At 41.0% G+C, this 20128-nt stretch overlaps 1 protein-coding gene across 1 annotated transcript in view; it reads right to left on the bottom strand.

The window, feature by feature from the left end:
• The window catches only part of FAT4 (FAT atypical cadherin 4), a 129150-nt gene that overhangs the window by 25714 nt on the left and 83308 nt on the right, over nucleotides 1–20128 (bottom strand). Inside the window, exons 7-9 of the mRNA XM_017829944.1 lie at nucleotides 10980–11160; nucleotides 7463–7713; nucleotides 150–4499 (exon numbers count right to left, since the gene is read on the bottom strand). Coding sequence (XP_017685433.1) covers nucleotides 150–4499; nucleotides 7463–7713; nucleotides 10980–11160 — 4782 coding nt within the window. The remainder of the gene's footprint in view (nucleotides 1–149; nucleotides 4500–7462; nucleotides 7714–10979; nucleotides 11161–20128) is intronic.

Here is a 20128-nt window from a genome sequence, read left to right as displayed (position 1 = left end):
GAGTTTTCATAGCTATTAATATGTCATTTTGCATGACCTCTTCATCTACTGGGGATGCTCATATTCAGAAAAACTTGTGCTAAAAAGGTGCATTTCCACCCTCTTTCCATCCCTTCGGGCTTGTAAGGTATAGAGAAGTAAAAGTGTACCTGTATATCCAGTTTTACAAACGCAGTTGAAGTTTCCTGGGAAGTTCTGGCAGGCGGCACCATTTTTGCACGGGTTGGAAAGGCACTCGTTAACATCCCTCTCACAAGCCATGCCAGTGAACCCCTCTGGGCAGCTGCATGAGAAGCCTCCCACCAAGTTGTGGCAAGTCCCATCGTTGTGGCAGGGGGAAGGGAGGCACTCATTGATGTCGGTCTCACACAGACTCCCATCGTACCCCGGCATGCACCGGCACACAAAGGGCCGGAGGGGCTCGTTGGCCACAATGATGACGGGGATGCTCTCGTGGGTCTTCAGAGCTGGGCCCACTGCCAGCCTCCTCAGGCAGCTCCCTCCATTCTGGCAGGGGCTCTGCAGGCACCAGTCGTGGTCCACAGCCTCAACCCGCACCCCGCTCTGGCGGAAGAGGACATCCTTGATGCTCTCAAAGAAAGTGGCCACGCCGCTGGGATTCACGTACTGGTTGTTGCCGCGCTTGATGGCTGCCATCAGGAAGGTGTGGTTGCTCTCCTCGTAGAGCCCATAGAGCTGGATGGCAGTGCCCAGCCCCGTCAGCTGGGAGCTGGCAATGCGCAGGAAGTGGAGGTAGTGGTTTGTCAGGAAGTCCCGCATGCTGTGGGCACTCAGGCGAAGGAGGATGCTGTTCTCAATGGTGGTGTTGCTGAAACCCGTGAAGAAGATCCGGACGCTGCTGGTGACAGCACCATGTAACCCATCATTGCTGAGGACAGCCAGGTCAAATGTGCCATCTGTGGACCTCGCCTGTGAGTGCAGCTCACAGGTACCTCCAGGAATGCTGAAGAGGCTGGTGACTCCTGAGGTGAGGGAGCACTGGAAGCTGTCTAGCACATCTGGATCCTGTGGCTTTACGTTGCCCAAAATTCCACCTGGGAAGAGGTTGCCGTAATAGTGAACAAAGATTTCTACCGTTCTGGGCTGAGATGGGTTGTCGTTTTGGTCTATTACCTTGATATGCACAGTTCCCGTGGAAGACATCTGAGGGACACCAGAGTCTCTCGTAATCACTGACAGGTAGAAATCGCTGATTTGCTCCCTGTCAATCTCCCTTGTCGTTGTCAGAACGCCAGCAGTGCTGAGGCTGAAGTAGCTGGTTGCAGGACCAGTGCTGAGCAAGTAATACGTAAAAGGACCTTGGTTGGGAGGAAGATCAGGGTCTGATGACTGAAGCGTCATCACAAGAGTTCCTGCACGGTTATTCTCCATGACTTCTCCTTGGCTGGTGGACAAGGTAGGGCCGTTGTCGTTGATATCTTCCAAAGTTACCAACAATGAGGCACTTCCTGTAGCAGACGGTGTTCCCGAATCAATGGCCAGCACAGACAGGTTGTAGACAGGCAGCGTTTCTCGATCCAGCTCTGCGGTGACTGTCACCTGTCCTGTCTGTGGGTTGATGGAAAAGGCGCTGTTGTCATTGCCAGAGCCAATGAAATAGGAAAACCTGCTCCAGCTAGGGACAGAATCTGAATCAAAGGCACTAACAAACGTGACATGGGTGCCTGGAGGAACACCCTCGCTGATTTGTATATTGTAGGTTCCTAAGGTAAAAACAGGAGGATCGTTGGCATCCAGTATAGTGATATTAACGGTTACTTCATCTATGTCTGCACCACGAATGCTCCCCAAATTTTTTGCAAGGACTTTCAAAGAGATTCGTTCTTCTTTTTCTCTGTCAAGAGGTCCTGAAACATATATCTGGCCACTCTTCTTATCTATCTGGAAGCCCTTCTTTCTGCTGTTGCCAAAGATAAGGTAGTGGACTTCTCCATCAGTTCCCATATCACGATCACTTGCAAAAACTTCACCTACGACAGTACCTTTGGAGGCTGCCTCTGAAACCTCGAAATAATAAAGCTTGGACACAAAACGGGGCACATATTCATTTGTCCCTTCTAACTGGATGTTGACACTAGCAAAGCTGCACCTCTCTTCATCTGGAACATTGAAAGCCTTTACTGTTAAATGGTAAGTTTGCTTTGTTTCATAATCTAAAAATCCCTGGGTGGTGATTGTTCCCGTATTGGGGTCAATGACGAAGAGGTCACTGTCTGAGGACTGAATGGCATATGCAATCACAGCATTAGGTCCAGAGTCAGCATCAGTGGCATTTAAACAAATAACAGTTGTCCCACTGGGGGCATTTTCTAACACGTTGGGAAAGTAGTCCTCAGGGCTGAATGCTGGAGAATTATCATTCACATCAATAACATTAACAGTGACACTGCAGTAGCCTGTTCTGGACACCCATCCTCCATCCATGGCATTAACAACCAGCTCATGCTTTTGGCATAACTCAAAATCAAGTGGTTTTGCTAGTGTCAGTGTACCGGTAGTTGTATTGATAGCAAAGAGTCCAGCTTCATTTCCAGAGGAAATATTATATCTAACTAATCCATTCATAGCAGCATCTCTGTCTCGTGCTGAAACTGTCCTGATCACCGTTCCAACAGAGTGACTCTCTGGGACAGTAACACTCATACGGCTCTGGGAAAACTCAGGTGTATGGTAATTTTCTTCTGTTACTACTATTTCAACAGATACCTCGGATGAGAGTGGAGGATTACCTTTGTCCTTGGCTTTCACTTTAAACAGGAAGTTTTTGTTCAAATCAGCCATTAGTGAAGATGACACAGAAATCCATCCTGTACTCCTGTCCAGCCTGAATTTATTAGTTTTGCCCTCCTCAGAGATAAAGTACTCCACCTCAGAATTCAAGCCAAAGTCCTTGTCATCCACGGCAGTAACTTTGATTAAGTTTGTGCCAACCCTCACATTCTTAGTAACAGGAGTGAAATATTTCTGAGCAAGGAACAGCGGTGCGTTGTCATTGCTGTCCACTACGTTAATGGTGACAGTTGTCTCACTCATTAATGGGGGACTGCCTCGATCTGAAGATGTAACGATGAAGCTGTGCCTATTGATGTTGACGTTGCTTGAACGGCTGGAGTTTTGGTACCTTAAGTACTGCTTGTTGAAAATTTCCCCCGTGGTTGCATTAATGCGGAAAAACTCAGACTGGGATTTTATGAAGTAGAACACTTGGCCATTTGACCCTTCATCTGGATCGGTGGCTGAAACTTGGGTGACCTTTAACCCAATCCCAGGAAGCTCAGGGCACTCCAGGTAATAGGATGGCTTTGTAAATCGTGGGGCATTGTCATTGACATCCATGACAAATATGGTGACATCCGTGCTCACAGTCCACCCAGAGTCATGTGCAGAGACCCTGATCCTGTAGCGGTCAGTGTCCTCCCTGTTCAGTGGTCTGCTGATGGTGATGTCCCCAGTGCTGGGATTTATGGTAAATGGGAGACTCGTATCCCTTATGGAGTACCTACTGATGGCATTCACCCCAATGTCTTCATCTGATGTTGTGACCCGGGTTACTGTAAAACCCAGAGGTGCATTTTCAGGGACAGAAGCAGTGAATATCTGGGAAAACCTTGGAGCATTGTCATTTTCATCTAAAATATTAATGATAACTTTTACAGTTGTGCTCTGGAGCGGAGTGCCTTTATCTGAAGCTTTTATGGTTAGTATGTATTGAGACAGCTTCTCCCTGTCCAAGGGTCTGACACTCCTGATCTCACCAGTGGCTCGATTGATACTGAAGCTATTTTCAGTATTGCCCTCAATTATTTCATAATTAAGCTGTCCATTTAGACCACTGTCCCTGTCCACAGCAGCCACTGTCAGTATCTTCCGTGGGGACAGGTTCTCCACTATTTCTGCAATGAAGGGATCTTGCTCAAACTCTGGCGCATTATCATTGACGTCTATCACCGTTACTTCCAATTTTTTGTATGAGGAAAAGGGAGGAAAGCCCATATCTCTGGCCTCAATCCACATCACGTATTTCTGTATGGCTTCAAAATCCAAAGCCCGCCTGACAGAAAGCTGTCCTGTCACCTGGTCAACCAGGAAAGTGCTGCCCAGGTTACCACTGGCGATGTAGTAAGACAAGGAACCTCCTCTGGCTGAAGATCCGGAGATAGTGGTGACAACTGTACCGACTGCTTGGTTTTCAGGGAATGTGAAGGTCTCCTGATCCGCCTGAACACGAGGGAATTCAGCTTTGTTCACGAACCTCACAGTGACAGTGGTAGAGTCTGTCTTGGGGTAACGGCCGCCATCCCTCACGTGAACAGAAATGGTGACTTCGGACTCTCCCTCCAGTGGGTTTGCAGCCAGGATTGCCCCCCTCGCTGAATCAATGTGGAATTTCTCTGAGTTTTTCCCAACAAGGGAATAATGGAGCTCGGCATTGGATCCGGCATCTGCATCGGTGACAGTCACAGCAAACACAAAGGAGCCTGAAATGGAGAACAAAGCTAGGTCAGTCCTTTAATGAATGCACCGACTGCGGGAAATGTGATGCCAGATTTCCTCTGGAAGCATATCCTGGAGCAGCATGCTCTTCCTTACACTGCTCCAAAAATGAACTTCCTTTTTCACAAGATGGTAAGTTCAACAAGGGGCAGGTGATTTTTTGAGTCTGCACGACATGCAAGCAGTCAAAAAATGTGGGTTCAAAAAACAGGACTCTGCATTCAGACAGATGGATGTACTGATCTCAGTGACTGCACTCGAAAATGGACCTGCAACCTTTTGGAAGCCTATCATTCTACTACTTCTAGAACACTGACACTACGAAAGCCATAAACCTAATAAGATTTAATGCTACTTTGATTTTTTTGTATTATTCATATTTTATTTATCCATGCAAAAAAACCCCACCGAAACTGGAATTCAAGGACTATTAGGGTTACATGAGTGAGCAGGCAGAACCCATAGACATTTATCCTACACACCCGCCTTCCCTTGTAGTCCCTTCTCTTCCTATTCCCCAGGTGCTGCTCCTTTCTCCCCACTAGCCTCTTACTTCTAAGGGTATTCCAAGGACAGCAACTAACAGCACTGCACTTTTAAAAGCATGCTGGCCCTCTGAGAAAGGGGTAAAATAGAAACACAAAACTATTGCACACTGTTACAGTAACATGAATACATTCAGACATTTCAGGTCTTCTGAATTTATGCTTCACAATGAGCTTGACTATATTGGCACCATTTGCATTAACCTCTCCATTTGTCCATCTGCAAGGAGAATCCAGGGTGTCCTTTCTCACTGGACTTCACAGATCTAATGCACAGCACGCCTTTCAAATTTGACACTGTCCAACCAATTGGCACAACACTCTGTTGATGCTTTACTGGTACTAAAATTTAGAAATTACCCACTCCTGTATAAAAATCATGTTATTTTCAACCTCTTAAGGCAAAATCATTTACAGGCAGGAATGACTTTGACAGCACCCCTTTAAACCACACTTCATGTCACTATTTGTCATGTGCAGTGATTTGTACTTCAGGGGCAGGAATATTTAGACAAGAACAGTATTCAAACCCATGTGAGAAATGGGACAGGAAGAAATGAAGATTTGTTGCTTCAGTTATGTAAATTATATTATTAATTATTATTACTAGTTTCCCGTTTTAAACTCGATTTAAAAAATAACAAGGAAATTAAGATTTTTCTTTCAAAATTTACACAAGATATTCTGTGATTGGAATAAAAGCAAAAGTCATGGTCAAATTATGTGAGTTTGCTCTTTTTTTTTTTTTCTGAAAAAGGTATTTCAGATGCTACATTCAACTGCACTAAAGATGTTGTTTGGGCTTTAGTGGATGCCATGCCTGCTAGCAACATCATTATCAACAGCCTCTCAAAATAATGTGAAAAGATATTAATATTTCCTTTTAAAAGAATAAAAAAGTGCATTTATCCCTAGATTTCTGCTAAGTTAATAATAGAGTAAACATAGCTTAGGTTTTCTATATGTTTCTAGTTATGAGAGATTTCATACAAAAAGTATCCAAAAAGATATGGCCAGAAAACATCACTTCAACCTATGTGTACTCCTCACTACAAGCATTTTAAGAAACACCCCAAAAAGAACCAGACAAAGGCACTGTGCCCTATTCAGAATACACAAAGATTCACCAATGCAATAATAAAATAATTTCATAATGTTGTTCTGGAAACAGGGAAGAATTGTAAACAAATTCATTCTTCCATAAAAAGGAGAAGTATTTGCAATTGTTTTAAATTTAGAGAGAAAACCAAGACATGGAAATAAGCCTTTTTTTTTTCTTTTAAAGGAAAATTTGTTTTGTAAACCATTTGTCTTGGAATCCTCTTTGCAGGCATCACATATCCATGTATGTGCAAGCACGTGAAAACACAGCGTTGCCAACTTCCACGGTCAACCTCTCCAACTGCAATTGTGTGAATTTGTGGCAATAAAGTGATAAGATTATAAAATCCTTTTACTGTTCTGAGATAGTAGAGGTCCTGGTATTAGTTCATTTTAAACCTTGGAAAAAATTCTCAAAATAGGAGAATCTTTCACTAAATTCTCTCCATCTTCCTGCAAATATACATATTCTCCTTTCTTTCCTCTGGAAATGCCAATTCAGCAAATAGAAAATATTAGTATTTTTGACTTACCCATTGGTAATGTATTTATTTATTAGGCTTGTTTAAATATAAACTAAATCAGAAATTAACTGTTGTTTTGAGTGAAGTCACGTTAATTTGCATGTAGGCTTCATAAAAGGAAGACTTCTGCATGGCTTCACTTTTATTTTATTTTACCTCACCGCTTGGCTCAAGTGAAAGCAACATAGTTAACATCTGTGATACAGACACAGACTTTCTAGAAGAAGTTGTCAAAATCCTCTTTAAAAATTTCTCAGGGCAGAAAAAGAACATCAACACACAGAAGAGACTTTCTGAAATAAAAAGAGGCCATAGTCTTCCCAACCCTGGTAAAATAATTTAATCACTTGTTAGAGTGGGTGCTCATTTACACTATATCTGCTTTACATAACTATAGGAACATAACTGAATTTAGACGGCAGGAACACACTAAAAAAAGATTGCTAAACTGTAGGTGATATATTGAGCCTTGATATTCTTCTTTTCCCATGCAAGATGAAGATAAAACCAGGAAAAAAGTTGCAGAGGAACATCTCAGAGACATACCCTGTGGCACAACTTTGCATTTGATTAACATGTTGCCCAGAGAAGTTGTGGATGCCCCACCTCTGGAACTGTTCAAGGCCAGGTTGGATGGGGCAACCTGGTCTCGTGGAAGGTGTCCCTGCCCATGGCAGGGCAGTTGGAATGAGATGATCTTCAAGGTCCCTGCCAACCCAAACCATTCTATATTTACGCAATCTGAAGTATCCCAAGCAGTGCCACTCATCAGGTTACCTGAGGTGGTAGGTGATGGGATGTGGGTGACATAGGGATGGTGTTGAAATTTGGGTGGATTGTCGTTCACATCAGCAACAGAGACGAGCACACTGGTGGAACTGGAGAGAGCCCTGGGGAAGCCCCCATCGCTCGCCACCACCACCAAAGTATAGTTCTCCCTTGTCTCTCGATCGAGGAGGGCACTGGTGATGATTTGTCCTGTAGATGGGTTGATTGTGAATTGTGAATTGCCACCAGAAAGCCTATAGCTGTTTGAAAGGAAAAACAAGGAAGAAAAATTTGATTATTATTTCAAAGTAACCATTTGCTATATTCTTCAGACCACCATGCTGATGGGCATCGATAGACAGCCAGATTTGCTTCTGACTGCGTATCTGTCTTCACTTTTTTACTCTTCCATATTTCAAGGCCTGTCAGAAATGATATTTCTGGGGATTTCCAAGCATAGTGCTTAACACAGATTTCTAATACATAAGTAGCTGACTGGGTCCTTTGATATTTGGAGATATCATCAGACGTATTCTCAAAACTGCCTGCTGGAGTACTGATTTCCCTGAGCTAACGCAGTAAGCTTTACTCCAAACAGCTGACACACCTCTTAACTGAATCTGCAGCATGCAACCAGAAAAAATATTATTTTCTAAAATGAAAGTATGACAGTTTTACAAAATAAAATGAGGATTTAAAATTCATATTGTTTCCTGATACTGAGCCAAGTTTTGCTGTTCAATATTTCAATGTTAATTCATAGTAATACATTGCAAATTACTAACAGAGCTACATTAATAGAGACTAACTGGGATAAGAATTTAACCCTTGGCTGGTGTATATGTATGTGCCCACATCCCTGAGTGCGTGCAACAGTATGATTTGACAAGAACTGACTGTGTGCTTATTGCAGGGCTATCTCTGGTTTCCTGGCACAGCGAGTTTGTTCCTTCTCTTGGAATGCTTATCCAGTTTTTGTTCATACAGAATGAATCTCAAAGATATGGTGGAGCACTGGGCTGTATTTTTAAAGGTAATTGATTAATATTACACTTTTTATTAATTCAGATAACAGATTTTCGACAAAACAATGGAAACAAAAACTAGCTGAAATGAACAATTCTCACATTCAACATCGTAACCCAACACAGCTGTGGTTTGCATTGCTCCTTCAGAGAAGCACAGTAGCAACTTTTTTGAGGTATATGATTCTATGAAAGATTCAGAAGAAAGTGGCTTTAATGAAAGAGATTAATATTCCTATCTTCACCTCTTTAAAATCAGCACAGGTTATGACAGCAATAACACAGCCCAGAAGCTGTACCAAGAGGATTGAGAGCCAGCCTGTGTAATAAGCTGTGGCAACTTCTCATGTTCAGTCATTAATCTCTGCACAACGCCACGAGCATACTTTAATTGCCTAATTATGATATAATACGATGGCCATATGTAATTATTCTCCAGCCATAGCAATGTGCATCTAAAATGGAAAGAATGTGCACAAAGCCTAAAGCACCACTTAAATCTCCCTAAATAGCAGCAGCACAGGCACATTTCATCTGTGATTTGCAATGATTTAACCCTGCATGAGGTGTTACAGAAGACAGAGACTTTCTCTTCTGTATTTCCACATATATATAATGGCTGAAACTTCAGCACAGGAAAGATACTATGAAAATCTTTAGAAAAACCCAAAGAAATAATAAAGAAACTAAATTTTTCATAAGTTATTCTGAATTATATCTGAGTATAACTGCATGCAAACCAACTGGGCACTGTGTGTCAATAAAACTAGAAAAAAAATCCAAACTCTACCCAAAAAAACCCAACCCAAACCAAAAACTGCCTGCAACTCTAATGGTGACAACTGGCATAAAAGGAATTTGATCTAAGCACTTAAATTCTGGCCTTTTGACTATTTGTCTATGCTGACTCCTCTTATCTACACTATCTTTAACAAGACAGCTCAAGTGTGCATTGCCATTTACACCCCCATCACCCTCCTTTCATGACTCCACAGGTTATCACCAGAAATAAGAGGAAAAGAGTCAGTATATATGGACAGGTAACAGTTTTGCACATTAACCACTTCTTGCAAAACACAGCACATTTTTTGACTTTACATGAAAATATTAGCTAAGGATTGTACACTCTTGGAAACCAAAGGTTTCATTTTGAAACAGAGTCTAAAAAGACTGAAAAGGAATTCTAAATGCTCAACACCTCTGACAAGATGACCTTATGTTCTGGTTCTTCTGGCTTTCACCAGTTTTGTAATACCAGTCATATTTTAAGATCTACTTTAAATGCTGAATCTGGACAAATTCTGTCCAAGAAAAACAAAGTCTATTCCTGAGTCTAAAGAGTGTAAAACAAAACCTGAAAACAATTTTTTAATAGCTACTTATGAAGGGAAAAAGTATTTTTATCAACTAATTCTATGATGAGGTACTGAGTGAATGACAAAGACTAATGGCAGAGATATTAAAGAAATTCAAGCACAGTAAAGAAATCTGAGAGCACTCTGATAATTTCTGATTACGGGACACAATCATTACAATCATTCTTATTTCTAAAGGAGCTGCCAGAAATAGTTTCTTAGACTAAGATGAAATAAAATGAAAAGCTTCATTGTTTCACAATTTAAAAAATGGTAATTCTGGATGATTTTCAAATATCTAAAGATTCCTAAACATCAAGTTTCTATTTTTGGCTTGTAACTAGTTTGAAAGAAAATATTAGAGTATTTTATAGACATTGCTTTGCTTCCTTTCTTTAGGGAAAAAGTGACAACCACAGTGGCATTCTTATGCTCTGTGAAGAATGAACTCAGGTGAACTAACAAAAATGTAAATACAGAATCTGCTTTTATATCCTGTTTTGTAAGTTTGGAATCAGTGATGTTTGCAGCCACAACAGTTAAATGTGATAATGTTACCTATGTGTCCTTCTGATTAATAACTAATACAAATCTGCTTTGCGTTCCATTTTGCAATATATCAGTCCTCCGTGGAAAAATCTTAGGCTTGTCACTGCCACTCAGCATCTTCATTACTGTTGTCTGCAACACTGGGAATGGCCAGTGTTCAGCCCAGCGCCCAGCTAAGTTCCATCAACTGAGCTCTGCAAAAGAGCTGGAATTTAGAGCAAAAATACCAAATTCTAGCTTTTTACTGTTTTTCTGAACGTCATATGCCTCACCGTGTGCAATTTTCATGTTAAACTGAAGACATTAATTGACCAAAAATTTACTCAAGGAGCCTGTTGGTTTTTAGTGAAAATTGCTCACTACATGAAAAGGTGTGAATGCAGCAGCAAGGCAGGTAGTGGGTGCAGGTGCTAGTTAAGCTCGTTTGCTTTTCACTTAGTAAAAAATTAAAATAACCCTGCAACTCTACTTGTGCTTAATATAATTCTAAAAGCCTAAAAAATAAAAAGACAGATTTGCCAAAATAATTTAGTTACACATATACATCCGTTCTATTGTGTCTTACAGCTTTAAGGCATGTTGGTGTTAGACACCTACCTAATAACAGCATTTGTAGAAGCATCAGCATCCGAGGAGCTTACGAGCAAAATATCTGTCCCTGTAGGAGCATCCTCCAGAACAGTGGCAGAGTACATGTTAAAGGCGAATGTGGGGACATTGTCATTGACATCATCCACTGTGACAGCAATGGTTCCAGTGCCAGTGAGGGCAGGAGATCCTGCGGGAAATGGGGATAAAAGTGCTAGAGGTTACAAATACCAGCATGCTAATCGAAGGTCTGCCAGCCCTGATTTAGAGCTGAGCACTCGAGCATGTCACAGTTCACAGAGCAAGAAAGCCAGTTCACCATAGAGGACAGGGTCAGGTTTGTTTCAAAGTCATCTTGACATAAAGTACAAGTTGTGAAAGATGAAAAAAAAAGTTGTTATTCTTCTTGCTCCATCTAATTCCAGAAATATTTTGTAATACAAGCTCAGTGGAAAAAGATGGTCTTGGAACTGCTCAGCAGCCTTCCTGTAACAATTAGGACCAGTTTGAAGATGTGGTTGACTTTCCTATTTCTCTGCGAGAAGACCTTCAAAGGTGGCACACTGACAGATGTGAAGATTCCAGCCCTCAATTTATTTATCCGCAGAACAAATAGAGTGGAAACTGTGGCAAAACACAGATTTCCGCACGGCTTTTCCACTGCCGGTTGCACCCCTGACCCGGGGAGACCTTTTCGGAGTGGGTGAGGGGGTTGCACAGTCTCCAGCCCTGTTCAGACTCATTTTCTCCATAGAAGCAACCATCTATAGCAGCAAATAATGCTCGCTCTGATGGGATACTGGCTTACGGGAAATTGGACTGAACTTATTTAACCTACGGCTTTCATCCTCCTCGTTATTCTAAACTTAACTCTGATGAGCAGCAATGAGCAAGAAATAGCATGTTTATTCATGTGCAATCTCTCTGTATTTATTCTCTTAAGCTTTTCCTTTGTCAAATCCAAAAAAAGACAATGAAGAGTTTTACAAGTTCATGTTAGTTTTGTCAGTCCATTACATTTCTTTTCAGCCAAGAATCAGAAAGACATCTTTTGCTAACCAAATTCTTCACTGAGGGTCCCTGAAAAAAACAGATTATTCCTTTCTTTAATACATGGGAAGGAGAAGGAAAAAGTGATAGCGGAGAATAAACGCATGAGTTATGGCCCCTTTTACTCAAAAGACAGATGATGACCATGCCTGTTTTACCCAAAATTGCATCTCTTTCCCCTTCAATCTCAAAACAGATACAATTTAACATTTGCTGGACTGGGAAAAAAGAGACAATAATGAAATGCTTTGGGCCAGATAGTGGTCGAGTCCTTGCTGTGAGGCAAACATATTACATGGAGCTGTCATTTGACGGAACACAGGCAGCCCTGTGTGACCGCCCTCGTCCTTCCAACCCAGCAGATGATTGGGTCACTGCTATCCAAGGTTATTGCTGGACCCAACCTTCAGGCTGGGAAGGAGGCAGGCTCTGCTCTTGGGTCTCATCTGCTCCTGGCAAGGGCTCCAAACACAAAACTCTTATATAAAAGAAGAAATAACGACCCATTTTCCCACGTGTTAACCCTTGCAGGTTGAAGAAGCACCACACTGCATTGCTGGGAAGAAGCTGTGAGCAGCTGTGAGCCTTTTCACCACAAAATGCTTCACAGCAACTTGGTTTAATGCGCAAATGGGCTGAATGACAGAGCTTCCAACTGAAAGGTGTTATAAATATCACCAGGCTGAATTTGAAGCATGCTGATCAGACGGGAAAGATCACGATGCCGAGGAAAGAGCGCGCAAGCCACAAGTGTAGGTTTCACATCATGGCCGCGCACAATAGAGGCCTTTCTCTGCTCGACTCTGAGGTAATTCATTCTGCCAATTAATACACTTTCAGCCAGGAGGGTTACATTAAGGCAATAAGTCTGACTCATTTTTTAGCCTTTTTTTTTTCCCTCCCCATTTTGTCATTTAGCCAAACACATATAGATAGAAAATCCTGCAGAAGTTTTCCTGATTGCTGAAATATTGCCTGTGAAGTGTTTATTATTACTGCACTAAACGAAAGAGAGTCCTCGGCGGTGTTTGCTGCGTGTGTCATCAAGCTCTGGCCTTCCAAACACATTTTACTGACATTCATCTCACAGCTAATGAAATGAAAGGTTGAAAGCTGTTAAGTTTCACAGGTGATTAAACAATTTATACATAATACAGAAATTAATCTTGGGTAAGTCACATTCAAAGAGCATCAGTAAGGCAATTCAGTCTGGAAAAGAAAGCTAGCTCACAGCTAAAACCTGAAACTCCTTGTTTTAAATGTATTTGCTATGACAAAGCCAATGCTGGAAAATTCACGCTATCAATTTAGTCACAAAAATGAATGGAAGTGGCAGCAACTCCATAGGTAACCCAAGGCTGGGGTGATGGGACTGGCTCCAGCACAGCTCTGCAGGCTGACCCAGAGCTTGGGCTTGGTGCTGCACTAGCTACACTCACAGGGCTGATGGAAAGGGGAGAATGGGAAGAACATGTTCACATCTGCTGGCAAAGTACCGTGTGGACAGACATCAACAGCAAAATGCTGGGTTTGTTCTTCCTTCTGCATGGCTATTGAATCTTTGGTCACTTAATGGAAACAGCCAAAAGGGATGCCAGATGTAATAGCTCCTTGTGGACTATAGATATTATCCTGCTCAGGATCACACTGACATCAGCAGCTTTTGACCCAACCATTTGACTCCCACCAGCCCTGGCTCTCTTTCCTCTTCAAGGAATCTGAATTTGAAGGGTACCAAACAAACAAACACTCCAAGCATCAAATCCCAGCCCCTGCCTCAGCCCCCTATATATTCCATGCCCTCATTCTCCGATTCCACTTCCTGCCTGGAAGTGTCTACAAGGCACCATATAGTACAGTATGGGCACATATGTATCAGCCTCAAAGTGAATAAACCAGCCATGGTTGAGTACCATACTAACAAAATTAGCTGGGGTAACATAAGCAACCCAGATCTCATTCAATGCTAGCTTGTGGCTGCACAGTGCTCACAGAAACATTCCACAAGTCCCATATAAATTCAGCTGTTTGTAACATCCCAAGACACTGCTCTCCAATTCAAACCCCCAAACCTTTCTCATCTTACTTAGATGGAAAAACTCACGTATTTACACTGCGTTCCTGTCTGTGTAGTTATCCAAATACTCTTTTTTTCCCCTTAAGTAAAATATCACGTCCACAAATTTACCCGTTTATTCTATTACACCAAAAAATAAAGTTGCAATTTTACAGAGAGTCCTCAAAGTTTTTATTCACTTGAAATTAAAAGACTAGCTCACATTTCTGCAGTTACTGAGAAATATAAGAAGAGGAAATTACAAATGAATAATTTCAAATGGAAAAGAAATAGCTCAGCGCCAAATTCTACCATCCTCAGTGAACTTCCAGTGAAAGTTGTGCTTGCATAAGGACCACAGAATTTGGCCCTTGGTAATAAGCAGGTTTCATAAAATGTACATGTCATATTTGTGGTGAGAGAACTAGTTTCCATGGTCAGGCTGAGTTCCCAGATTTCTTAGTTATGCTTCGATAGCAAATCTTCCCCAAGTCAGTTATCTTATTATGCTACAGCATCAGCCCTTATTTTCTTCAAACTGCACTTAATATTTTGCATAAATAACTGCGGTAAATTTTGTGTAAATTCTGCAATATTAGCCAAACACTCAAGATGACCCCAAACTGTTCTTACTAAACCAGGCATGTTACAACCTATCTAAAATTGTTGTACACAGCCACACAAGCCTTTGAGTACTCTTACAAACAGCCTTGAGAGCTAAAGCCACAAAGAAACATACACTTTTCCCTTAGTGAACTTGCATTAAAATTTCTATAATGTTTCATGATAGTCTGAACTATTTCTCAGAAGCAGCAACTGTTTCTTTGTCAGACACTCCTCATTTAGAGCATTTCTCTAGTGTAATACTACTAGTAGGTTGTTTTTTTTCCAAATCCCAAAATACCATATCTCACAGAGGGTCAGGATACACGTTGGAAAAAAAAATTCTAGAAGGACGGAGGAGTGAAAGAACCATCAAATGATGAATAACGAGAGACCATAAAGTTAACTACATGAACTAAATGGGAGAGATCAGATTGACTGTTTCTGTTCAGTGCATATCAAACCTTTAAAATTGAAAAGACTATGACATTAATGCATTTTTATTATTACGAATATCCCATCTCTGTGTAGAGTGGTCTGTTTCTATGAACTGAACAGCTTATTTTCTAGGTGACAGCTGTACATATATATTAAGCAGACGGTCCTACAAATGTCCAAATGTCATTGTTGACATAAAGATTAACCTGGGATAGTGTCAAAATAGTAACACTGAGTTCAGGAGGAAAATTGCTTCCCACGGATGTTCTTCCAAAAATTTCAGCTTTTTTGCTTACATCTGCAAGTAAACATGTGTCTGAGGATGAAGAGAAGGAGCAGACCTTGGGAGCCTACTCCCCAGAGGCCCACGGTGGAGGGCGAGTTACAGGGGGAGGTTATGAGAGGCCACCTTAGGCTTGGCCAGTGCTGGGCTGTGGTCCCTGTCTCTGCACAGGACATTTGAGGAAGTGACATGAAGAAACAGCCTGGGGAACATGGGTCAGGCAGGCAGGAGTACGGGGCAGGATCTCTCTTGTCCCAGCAAGATAGGACTGGCAAAGAACTATGAGCAGGTTTCCTACCCCATTCACCAATGCTTGTTTGTGGCTTATCACCACAGAAAATATTATGATATTTGTAATTTGTCAGTTTAGAAGTTATAACAAGCCCTTTCAATGTTTTTCTCTCTCCATCCAGGAGAAGGGGATGAAAAATAATGGCCATGTGCAGCAACACAAGTAGAAGAAAGGAAACAAAATGCAGGAAGGTGAGAGAGAGAGGGAGGGAGAAATGCCATTTAAACTGACAATTTGAACTTTTCCGCATCTGGATAACCAGCAAAGACAGGACAATAAACCTTTTTGGATGAACTCATCGTAAGTCACTCATTCCCCTAACTGGTGCTAATGCTTCCAAGCTACAAAGTCTTCCACAAGGGATGCAAAGACTGCTTTCACTTTCACCTTGGTCTACACATGCACCCTTGGAAGAAGAGAGCACCACGTGCTATCTTCATCCACCTTGTCCCGGGGAATGGGGAAGGTAAGATGTTTTGGTTGCCTGTAATCCCAAACACATGGCACCGTCTGCTCCGGTACATGTTCAGCTCTCCACACTGCAGTAGGACACCAGGATGAGTGGGGAATGATCAGAGTACATAGACTGAAGTAGTAAGAGAAAACCATGGAAGGAAACTTGCGAAGGAACTTAGGTTTTTCAACAAAGCTCAGGAAAAGATGATGCTATTGGAAATTATCTCGGCTGTGTGGTACTGTGTGGCTCACAGCAGAAATTAGAAATAGGAGAACGTGTTCAGCACACCATCCACATATTGTTTGAAGCTTTAATGGCTTCTGGGTCCTGTCTGCACCATGGTTAGCACAGCAGATAGTAAAATGATCATTCAGAAAACAGGAACTCAAAGGTTTTCGCCAGCATTAAAATATCAAAATTATATGCTAGAAAACTAACAACAAACTTAAGCAAAAAACCCAGAGATACACTTCGCTAAAATGAAAAAAAAAAAAAGGATTAAAATTAAATAAAATGAATCTAAATGACTAATCAAGACTCATACTGCAGGCAGTTTACCATGTTTTGCGGTAAATTAAACACATCATTATCCCGAAAATTGGAAACGAATTTTTGCCTCACTGAAACGTGGATTTCACTTCTCCAGTCAAACACTCAGTGAATGAGTCCCAGGACTAGGAGTTGTATGTGTTATTACAGAGCATTAACTTTTTCACTCAAGTAAACAAGGCTTTTCTCACAATAAAGTGGCCAATCTTTCTAAATGCATTTAAATGCAAACAGAGTGTGCTGAGCCTCACACAACTGGTGAGTTTTAAAATAAATATGGAGCTAGATTAAATGAAAATGCAACTAGCTTCCATTACACTTTGAATTTTTAGTGCACACGAAGCTTGATTTGGAACATGGCTGACTTTAACTTATTTTCTAAGAATACAAAAGTAACTGAGCATGTGAAATGAGAAAAAGAAGTAGTTCTTTTTACAAGATTGCACCACAAATATTCATCCTGGCTGGGTATGTTGACTGTGCTTTGTTTTCTTCTTACTCAATTTTTCACCACAGGCTTCCATGCTAAGTCTTAAAAAAACTGGTGAGTCTAGATTATTTTGAGACAAAAGCTGAAATAAGTAGCTAATAAAAAAAGATAATAACAAGCTTAGAAGAAAGCCCTACTCTCTCAGTTCAGTAGGTGACTGGTGAATGAGACCATGCAGGAACTCAGATTTTCAAAATTTCTGAGTGTGTCAAATCAGAGTTTTTCTCATATTTAGGTACAAAGTAGCAGCTGTTGCCAAAGCTGATTTAACAGAACTTCTACTTCAAACCCCAAGGGAATAGACAGACAACTGGGACAGATCTGCACTTTTGCAAGGACTATATAACAAGAAAAAAAAAGGGATTTTCCATACTGCACCAGATATTATAAAAGTCAGTATCATCCCTCATCTGGCAGTCTAACTAAGCTGGGAGAAAGCAGAACTAGATTTGAGAACATAAAACATCAAAAGTAAAGAAAAAATAAAACTAATCACTAGACCGGAGTTCAACCTTGCTCAAGCAATGACAAGTCCACTCTGATGCATGTGCACAAACACAGATGCTCACACCTGTTTGGAGAGTGTAAAAGAAAACCTTGTCCCAAACAGTGATGCAAGATTGGATCTCTCATCTGGTTTTATCCACATGGGTTTTAAATTTGGATACCAAAATTCCTTACTGGCTTCATCCTATGAATTCATTAAGCTCTGGAGCTTCACAACAGGGACAACATTACATTGGAATACATTTAATATGCTGTTGAAAGCATGGGACTTGCAGGCACACAGAGGCAGTTTCAAGTCCTCTGGTGTATATACACATTTTCCTATCCTCGTTCTCTTCCTTTGACCAGGAGGAGTTACCTGCAGCTGTTTACCCAGAGAGAGGAAAAAAATGCTGTAGCACTGTTACAGAGCTGGACTTACTGTAAGGAGACACAGACTGAGAACAAAACACATGCAATAAAGCAAAAGTATAGTATATATTTATCACAACTTCAGGCTGTTCCACATAATAATCTCTTTTGGCACATACACGTTATCAAAAATATCATTTACACATCTGAAAGGTGGTAGGTAGTATATTCCTCCTGTTCAAAATTTTTTCCCAGTGCTGCTTTTGTCTAGTAAATTTTAAAATGTACAAAGGAAAGGTTAGAAGAGTCCTGCTCTGCTGCCCATGGCGTAAGCTGGATACAGGGATGCTGACATAAGCAGATGGCAGTGAGAGCCTCATGGCAGTCAGGTTTCCTTCTCCTTCCACGAAAAGCACAAGCATTAATGCCGGGTGCCATAAACCCCTTGACACACACTTGTCATCTATTAACATCAAAGGTACAGGTCATCAGAGATGGTGCTCAGAAATGACACACAGGTACCGCAGGTTTCTTAGCCAGAAATGCATTTATTTCCAGAGCAAGAAGTTGCCTTCTACCAAATACATTTCAAAAAAAGAACATTTACAGAAAACGCTGAATATAATGTTCATACCAACACCTAGCAAATGACTGGTTATAACAGTGCAAAGAAGAAATTCTTTCCTATGAGGGTGGTGAGACACTGGCACAGGTTGTCCAGAAAAGTTGTAGATTCCTCATCCCTGGAAGTGTGCAAGGCCAGTTTGGATGGGGCTTGGAGCAACCTGGTCTAGTGGAAGGTGTTCCTGCTTGATGAGCTTTAAGGTCCCTTCCAACCCAAACTATTTTATGATCTGTGCCCATGTGGGAGGGTGGGCATAGCCATGTGCTCCACCAAGGCCTCTTGTGAGCCAAGTGAGATTTCAAGAAAGAGGAACTGCAACTTAAAAGAAAGGCAGAGCCATTTAAAAAAATATTTTCTTAAAACCACAAAATTACTCCTCCTTGTTATAAGTTATTGCTGTAAACAAACAAAAAAAAAAACAACAGAAAAGCTGGCTCCTGCAGGGACTGCTGACTAAGGCAATTTTTGACGGCTTGTGACTCCTGAATATCCCACAGCGAAATTCCTGTAATGCACAATTTTGAATTACGCTTTAAAAACACCCTGTATAAATAGAGAAGATTAACCAGCAGGATAACGGTTCAGACCATATGTGCATGTTTTACTTGTTTTATCCTTGCAATTAAGGCTTCCTGAAATTGTATTTGAAGATTGAGCTAGCAGACATACAATTTATAAGGTGTAACACTTAATTTAAAAAATGGTTTAAGATCACCAAGACTGGGAAAATCTCAGTATTTCTCAAAGGCTGATAAACTGCACAGCATAACAACTACTCTAGGTATTCTTCTGCAAAAGAGATTACATTCAGTCAAATCATTAGCACCTTCAAAAGGGAATTTCATAGAAAAAAGATGTAGGCAAAAGGACAATAATTTAAAATTAATTTTCATTTAAAAGTTCCAAACTAATCAGAGCAAGAGGGATGAATGAAGAAATAAGAGAGGAAGCGTAACACCTGAAAATTTACAAACAGAAAATCTTCTCTGAAAATTTTGATTGTTTACCAAATCCTACATATTAAGCATTATATTCTAGTTTGTCTCCCAGTTTGAATAAATGTATCTGAACCTTTTTTTCCAAAGACATGTACCTGTTTTTTTTTACCCCCCAAACTAGTTTGAGTTGGTTTAAAAGCTGAAGTTCTATCCATTATTTTAACCTCACTGAAAATCTTTCATTGTTTTCACAGTTATTTCAACGTGAGCTGGCCAGCCTGAGCCCTTTGCTAACCTTTCACTTGGATTTAGTCCAGAGACTCTCACTGGACTATTTTGAAAACAGTGATCTAATAATGAAAGTTTAAGACCAAACAGAAGACTAAATCCCTGAAATGGTATTCTGGGGTTGTATTGTGCATCTCATGGGGCAGTTCTCTGAAGGGATGGGCTAAAGTCCTCATCTCCTTTGGGGAGTAAATGTGTCATATCATATAGACATAGATACGCTCTCTTCCC

This window comes from Lepidothrix coronata, unplaced genomic scaffold (assembly GCF_001604755.1).
Source record: "Lepidothrix coronata isolate B3197 unplaced genomic scaffold, Lepidothrix_coronata-1.0 Scaffold171, whole genome shotgun sequence".
Taxonomy (NCBI): Eukaryota; Metazoa; Chordata; class Aves; order Passeriformes; family Pipridae; genus Lepidothrix; species Lepidothrix coronata.
Note: the sequence above shows the minus strand (reverse complement) of the source record. Positions and strands in the feature narration are given on the sequence as shown.